We start from the raw sequence: 8,477 nt of genomic DNA, 5'->3' as shown, positions 1-8,477 counted from the left end.
TGCTGATATTTCTTTGTTCTGTGTTGTTGGATTGTTTTCTTGTTGTTGCATGTTGTGCTTTGAGGACCCCCTCAAATGTTCCCTCGGTCCTATGTTCCACCAAAACTAAACCTATCTAACTCCAAACCTAATCCTAAACCGAGGGAACATAGGGCTGAGGGAACATAAGCATAATCCAGAAGAATAGATGCCACATCTAAAAGGGCTTTGATCTCAAAATAAACATGTAGATTTCATAGACTTGTTTGACAGTGCTATATTCAGTGGTGGGAAAAGTACTCACATTTTTTACTCAAGTAAAAGTATCAATACTGCAATATAGAAATACTCTGTAGTCTCTGTTACAAGTAAAAGACTGGAATTCAAAATGTACTTGAGCAAAAGTACAAAAGTATTGCTATCAAAATGTACTTCAAGTACCCAAAGTAAAAGTACAAAATGTTTGAAAATAGACGATCTACAAGCTCACAACGTGTCAAATGGCGACGCGTTGTGAGCTTGTAGATCGGCTATTTTCAAATAGCCTGGGTATAAAAGGGCTAAAGTGGATTCATGTAATTTTATAATATAATCAATCTGCAAAGTAACTACAGTAGTAACTAACGTTTTCAAATAACTGTAGTGGAGTAAAAGTAAAATATTTGGATCCGAGATGTAGTGGAGTAGAAGTAAAATTATTGGAAATACTCAAGTGAAGTACAAATACCTCTAAATTTTACTTAAGTAAATGTACTTAGTTACTTTACACCACTGGCTATAACCATGGTTGTGTAAATTAATGGTAGGTTTGAGTAATTTATGAAGTACTTTAATTTAAATGCATCCTGTGTTGGTTGTTCATGCACACAACACTGTTGTTTACCATATCCCAAGTACAACCTTGCAAGTCTGCAAGGTTGTACTTTATTGTTACATCTTGTGTACAGGTATGTATGCATGTATTTGTGGTGTGTACATCTCCAGGTATGAACTAGGCTAGTTATTAATGACAGTGTATACAAATAAAATGTCTTAATTTACCATAAAAATATTTATTGACACAGTCATGTTCTTTCCCCCAGTAAAGGCAAGAGAATGGCACAGTAAAACCTCCCCAAAACATTGTCCAAATTCAAAATATTAACAAATGACATTAAGAAACAAAGACATAAAATGGAACATCGTCAAAATATTTAGTCTATTCAAGACAACAAGGAAATTTTTCGAACCAAATCACTTGATATGTTTTAAATTTCTTTGCTTTGAAAAATGACCTTCAATCTCCACAAACCATAAAATTACTTTATAGGGAAATGAAAAAAGAAAGAAAATAATCCAATACACATTCATGGTCACATCCGTCTCCCTTAAGAAAACACACGCACACACAAGAAAAATAATAATCTAACCACAGTATTTTCAGAACACTGGCCTAATCAAAAAATTATAATTTTAGAAATGCACATAAACACAAATAAATAGAAATACTGAGAACACAAAATAATATATAATAATGGCAGCATCACAAAGACACAATGCAGCCAATCCTGCTCATCCCTGCATGATGCATTTGTCAAATGCAGATAATTGGATGATGACAATACTGTAGCTGTACCAACGAGGGGCATGAGAGAGAGAGAGAGAGCAGGGACGTGCTGGCTATTGGGAAAAGCGGGACAACTCCCGAATGGCCGGTTCATTCCCGGCCGGCCATTAGGAAAAAATTAAAAATAAAATGTAGGCCTTCGTTCCATTTTGGGGGCTGGGCGGCCAAAGTAAATCGTCACTGTCGGGTAGAAACCTTGTATCTCCAAGTTTCAAATTTCTGCAAAGCAAAGCCCTGCTTCATCATACAAGGCCATCGCACAAAAGTGAAAACAGCAGATCTACAAGCACACAACGTCTCGCACGATTGGCTGTTTTCACTAGTTTAAATCATTTTTAAAATGATAAATACAAAACAAACGGTTTTGGACATACCAGGTTTCCACCCGACAACGACGAAATATAACTCATGTACAGTAATTGGCCCACTGGCTTGTCACTTGTCATGATCTGAAATGGTAAATCTTTGAGTAGCAGCAGTGCTATAGAGAGAGAACTCTCTCTATAGCGCGCAATGAGGGCCTCTCCAACTCTTTTTCCCGGGCTGAATCAGGGGCCCAGCATGTCCCTGAGAGAGAGACTTTGGAGAGAAGCCCCACTTTCCACTGTTCATGCCTCTATCACTCTGTCCTCTCCCTACAGGAGTCTTGTGAGCCCGTCCTTCCCAGTCCAAACAGGTCACGGTGGCCTGCTCCCTTGCCAAGGTCTGTGGTGAACCGGCACACAGAGAGAGAGGCAGTGAGAGAGAGAGAGACGGTCTAACAGAGTAGAGGTAAATGAGGAAGAGCACAGATTATGGATGGACAGATGGAGAGAGAGCAGAGACGTCTCGGCGGACCCTCTCTCCCTCTCTCCTTTCGTTTTCCCTTTTATCTCCATGGTGCACACACGTGGACCTGGAGCCAGGCCGTGTACTGGCAGGAGAGGCCAGAGGCTGAAAGAGGGTTTCTTTCTTGTTTTTTTGGACGGATGCGCGGATGGAGCCTTAAGGGAGGGATGAAGGGACAAGCTGCTACAATAGAGGAGCGGGTCCAGGGACTAATTGGATCAGGTAATGGCTGGTCGATGTGACTGAAGGGCTTGTTAGAACCAGTAGAGCTCCTTGCCTTTCTTGTGGTGCTGAAGGCCTGTGGGAGAGAAAGAGACGGACACAATGAGGACGACAATGGCATATGACAGAGTGCAGGTTGTCATGGAGCCATACCTGAGCCAAACATCCTGTTACGGGAGGAGAAGAAGAAAGAGACCTTCTGCGACGGCTGATGATTGCCATGTGTGGTTGGGCTGGAAACCGTGTGTGCGTGCGCGGGTCAGTGAGAATATGTGTACGTTTGTTGAGCAGGGGTGACTGCATAGTGTTTTTGATTAAATAATAATATTCATCCTAATTCAGAATATCAACAGAAATCGTTGATATTACTAAGATATTAATGAATAGATCTGGTTAAACGTGAAAGTGAGCAATCTGAAAAAGGACAAGCATTCATTTACAATGTACTTCTTGACACTGATATGTATGTTTAATGATCAAAACATCAGGGACACATGTCCTTCTGCTACAGAATATCCCTATGGCCTAAAAGGATCATCCCAGGAATGTGTGTCACCTCACTAATGTCAATATTAGTGAAGCTATTTGCCACAAGCATTTCAACATTGGCACTGAGGTTCTCCCATATTTTCCAGTTCAATTAGCTATTCCTACACTAATGTTGAGAGCCAGAGTTTTCTATTATTATTTTACAATACCCGTATATCAAATTGCTGGTTATTAAACAGTTTTAAACAGTATCAGTGCAGGTGCTACTTAAGATTCTGCTTAAAATGCTTTACGCTAACCCTAACCCATTAATGGATATATTTAATCCCTATTTGTAAATGTTATGCTTCACCTTTGTTCATTTATTAATTAATATGTCAATTTGTTCATTTATTTAACAGGTCCAACATACATTAATTAATGAACAACACTATTATCTCTGTCAGAATTAGCCAAGAGGCTAATCATCAGCTGTCTTATTTCTAAAAACAAGAATGATGGAGCTTGCATAAAAACGATGTTTGTAAACCTGTGATGTGACAATAAATCTGATCTGGTTCTGATTCCCTGGGTAGGTTGATGTTAAAAGTCATTCAGGACACAACATCACCTTAGAATGAACATACAACATTAAAAGTAAACAGGCATGTAAAACAGGCACATACATAGCACATACAGCTGTCAAACAACACCATACATCACAATAACCTGGTTTCTTATAGGCTGGTGCAGTAGATGAGAGATTATCATGATAGATTATGTGTGACGTTATAGAGTAGATCATGTATTCATTGATTATATTAATATCTAGGTCTTTATGATGATACTAATACTTGATAGTTAGGAGTCGAGAGGTCTACAGTAGGCCTCAGTAACTATTGTTTTGGTAAAGCCTATCTTGTTATGGTACAGCTCGTTCCAGAGCCACACAGTATAATTCTAGTGTCTGACCATTCTTCTTGGCAGAACTACTTTACCACTGCCCAGAGTGTTAAACTGTACTTCTGTCCATCATATCATGTTTACATAAACTTGACCACACCACCACCTAATATAATTGTCTTGTCTCTTCATTTTCTCATGATCATTGATTGATCTGAATTCCACCACAGTGGTAAACGACTAGCAATGGTGAAAACACTAATACGTGTCGTGATGTATAACAATAAAAGGACTTGTGTGTACCTGTGTCCATGTTGAGGGCCAGTGATTGGCTGACATCTCCTGGGGGTAGCAGGCTGGGCCAGGAGGCGGGGGCCTCCAGCTTGCTCACCTCATAGTGGCCTGGCAGTGTGGCCAGGTGCGGGGGCCGCACGGTGGGCATGAGCAGAGGCCCATAGTGGGCGTCCAGGGCCGAGGGTGAGTACAGTTCGTGGAGGGGCCTTGGGTGCCCATAGGCCTGGGCCTGGGCGTACCCCCAGCCCTCTGGCGGGTGAGGATGAGAGTGAGGGTGGGCGTGCGGGTGAGGATGGGGGTGAGGATGGGGCAGGCCAGGGTGAAGCCCTGATGCATATGGGTCCATGGAATAAGCTCCAGCATCACAGTGGGAGCGGCTCTGGGGGGACGTATAGCTGCTGTCCCAGAAGGACGGAGGGAAGCTTCGCCGACTGCCAGGTGAAGGGGTATCTGATGGAGGGAGGGAGAGAGAGAGAGAGAGAGAGAGAGGGAAGAAAGGGTCATCAACAATCCATTTCAAGACAAGTCACGGGCTGTTCTAACAACTGTGCCGTGATTCAGTGGCGACAATTCAGGTATGGCAACAAGACTGGTGTCTTCGCGCGCTTGCAAGACACCAGTCTTGTTGCAAGAGGCATGATACATTTATTTTAAGAAGTACATTTAATTTTTTCCCCCGTTTCTACGGTTTCTTGGGCTGGATATGGCAGGAATGGTTGTTTCCAGTGCAGCTAAACTTGGCATGTTAGTAAACGTGCCACAATTAACAATAATGAATTGCTCCTCTGCAGCTGACCTATGGAACCTGGGAATATACCATCTTGTCAAGATGGGGAGAATACAAGTGTGGAGAATATCATTTGTAGTTATTTTACTGTAATTTAACAACATAATAACCAGCACAGTAGACAAAGAGACATTCATGTAACTTTTATTTCCCCCCCTGGACCGAGGGTATGGCAGCTGCATAGCCCTGCCATACCCAATTGATGCCCCTGCCGTGATTCTCTTGATTAATAGACACGAATGGAAGTGCTGGAGCGGGAGCCGGGAACTGTGGGGCAGCGAGGGAAGTCAACTCATGACAAAAACATGGATGTCACGTGCATGACTGCTACACCCTCTGGCCCAGATATCTTCCCTATTGGATCACACAGATGCACGCTCCTAGCCCAAACAAGACACAAAAATAAATACAACCTCGGTCTAGTTTAGAGAGTGTGAGAGTGAGAGAGTGAGAGAGGAAGAGGGGAAGGGGGGGCCGGGCGTCCCTATATCCTAACAGTCTATATAAGGCAGTAGCTTTAACCTGGAGTGGAGTGTGAGGCTCACATAGCCTTAAATCACTTGTTGTGGCGACATCTCTCACTCACATGTCAGCCCAGTATTTCTGCAAGTCTCACAGCACACTCCTGCACAGCACACACACACACAGACACACACAGACACACACACACACACGTACGGTACACACAACCCTGGCCCTATGCTAGTGCCCTCCACCCCCTCTTCTCCTCTCCTGCACCCCCACCTGTTGTTTTCTCTGCTCCCCCCTTTGCTTGCCCTCGGCAGAATGTCAGCGAGCCATTTTATGTCTAAAGCAGTATACTTTTATATTTAGATATTCTTCTGAAAAAAGACACCGTCTGACACCCTGAGCGGCCTGTATTGCCTTCTTACCATATCACACAGCCCGCAGCATATATAAATCAGACAGGCAGGCAGGCAGGCAACTCAGCGTCCATTGTGGGGCAAGAACCGGAGCCAGAGCCAGAATGGCAGCCGCCGAGCCGTTTGAAGGCGATATGCTGGCGAGGCTGTGCGCTTACGGCCATGTATAAACATAGTATCTGTTGTGAGGCAGGAAGCTTGTCTGGGTGCCGGAATGAAGACATCCAACTGGACTAGGAAAGACCAACAGAGTGCATAAGACCAGAGAATGGTGGGGAGGCCCTACATGGATATACTAGGACGCTAGCCGGTTGCTAGCGGAAAAACACTACGGAGGTATAACTAATATTCAACTCTGCAAATGTATAGGGCAGGCCAAACAAACCTTCCAAACTTGTATTGTTTTTTATTTTATTTTATTTTTTAGTGATGGTTATACAGATTTCTAGACCTGTCCCCTGAATGACAAAGGATCATAACACTTGTGCCCCCAAGGTTAACAAGTTCCATACTATATATAGTAACTTAATGCATAATGACCTCTAGCCTCGACCTTTGCAGGCTATGGTTTTTGCACAAATGCTCACTGACAGACTACACAGTACCATCCTCGGAGCCATTTTAACCGTGAAAGTGTACAAATTCACCATTTTCACTATCACAGAGTCAAGGTTAAGTTAACCACTTGAACCCCTGCAGGATCCATCCATATTCTGGGGGGAACATTAGCCAAAAATACAGTAGCAGATTTGTGAGCTTGTAGATCTTCTATTTTTGTCAAAGACATTGGTGTAGACAGGGAAAAAGCGGTCCAAGTACAGAGCCAGCTAAGGTCCAGTTTACAAATGTCTAGAGGGTTTAAGTGGTCAAAGATGTACCTCAGCCTTCACAAATGTGTAAAACTGTGCAGTAGATGTGAATATGCCACAATCATGGCAGAACCGTTTGATCGCTAGCAGCACCTGACCTCTCTGACCTCTGACCCTTACTGCGTGACCAGCACAGGGACCACAGGCCTGCCAGCCGGGCCTTCTGTCGCGTCACCTGACCACCGTCACCTGTCTGACACCCTGCTGTGTCCTGTAGAACATGACAAGTGGTGTGGCCTCGGAGTAACATGAAACACCACAATGACACACGCATGCACAGAAAGGATAGTGTAGGTTTGTGGTGTGTGTGTCTGTGTATGTGCATGCAGCACACGTGCATCTGTATGTTTGGTACCAATGTAGCCCATTGGGCAGGCTATTGCCCTATTGCACTGCGTGGTTAAAGGTCACTTTGGACCACCCAGGCTTAATGAACTATGTGGAATTGTATGATGCACAGTAAAAAGTGTTGATTTACCACTGAGAGAGTGACACTGAGTGTCATGTGTGAATGTATTTGAATGCACTTGTTATTGTCTGCGCTCACGTTTTGTTATTATGCACATCATGTGTGTTACCTCACAACAATTGTTTTATGTGGCAACCAGTCAAAGACAAATTTCCCAAAGGGAGAAATAAAATAACCTTGAACCTTGGAAGTCCTCAAGACTTGTTGATTCAACTCCGAAACAGATTAAGATGACCGCATCCCCTACATGGACTACATGACTAGAGATGGGACGATAATCACTATTTATTATCGTTTATTGTGATAAAAAAACACTCACAATAATCGTATCGTGGAGATTTAAATTTATCATGAAATTGTCCTTCGTCATGCACTGGGATAAATTCACCTTTTATTTGCAGTACTGCCTATCCAGTACCACTTAAACCCTCTATAATTGGTCAAACGGAGCTGGAAATAACTTACTTTTTTATTTTTTTTTCTCTTTCTACCAAATCTCTTTGCTAAAAATAGCCGATCTACAAGTCAAGTGTGACGCACAATGCGTTGTGACGCATTGTGAGCTGGTAGATCTGCTATTTTATGGCAAACGTTCCGCGCCGGGATAATGGATGTTGGGTATATTTTGATTATCGCGATAATTATCGTAAATTGCTATAATTATGGTCACAATAATCGTGACATGACATTTTCATATCGTCCCATCCCTATACGTATACAGTACATAACACAGCATTAGTGCAGAGTGTACGCGCCACTACGCGGCAAAATGCTTGGTGAGTTAAATTAAACAATGAGGACTTTCCCGTGCGCATTGGTTCTTGATATACCGTACCTGTGCCCTGATGGTCTGCCGCCCGTCGCTTGCCCTCTCCGTCCATGTAGGAGCTGAGGGCCCTGGAGAAGTGCTCGTCCACCACGCTGCTGATGTCTCCCTGGTAGTAGGTGAACAGGACGCAGCGTGACGTCAGGTACTCGGCCTCGGGGCCCTCCTGCTTCTCCTTGGGGCCCTCCTCGGGCCGCGAGGCAGCAGGCGGGTAGGAGGAGGAGGAGGACGAGGAGGACGAAGAGGAGGAGGCAGGAGCCGCGGGGCCGGGGCCTCCTGCGCTGGGGCCCCGGGACACCCCCTCAGGACCCCTGGGAGTGTCCATAAAGTCTCGGGAATGAG

At 43.9% G+C, this 8,477-nt stretch overlaps 1 protein-coding gene across 1 annotated transcript in view; it reads right to left on the bottom strand.

The window, feature by feature from the left end:
- Window positions 1-2,667: 2,667 nt before the first annotated feature.
- Window positions 2,668-8,477, bottom strand: part of vgll2b (vestigial-like family member 2b) — a gene marked incomplete at both ends in the record, with an annotated part of 6,744 nt that continues 934 nt past the window's right edge. The window contains 3 exons of the mRNA XM_080750496.1: window positions 2,668-2,711; window positions 4,310-4,750; window positions 8,145-8,477. The exon at window positions 8,145-8,477 is cut by the window's right edge and continues 28 nt beyond it. Of these exons, the coding sequence (XP_080606622.1) occupies window positions 2,668-2,711; window positions 4,310-4,750; window positions 8,145-8,477 (818 nt within the window). The remainder of the gene's footprint in view (window positions 2,712-4,309; window positions 4,751-8,144) is intronic.

Source organism: Nannobrachium achirus, assembly GCF_963921795.1.
Source record: "Nannobrachium achirus genome assembly, chromosome: 20".
NCBI lineage: Eukaryota > Metazoa > Chordata > Actinopteri > Myctophiformes > Myctophidae > Nannobrachium > Nannobrachium achirus.
This window is presented reverse-complemented; position numbering and strand designations above follow the sequence as displayed.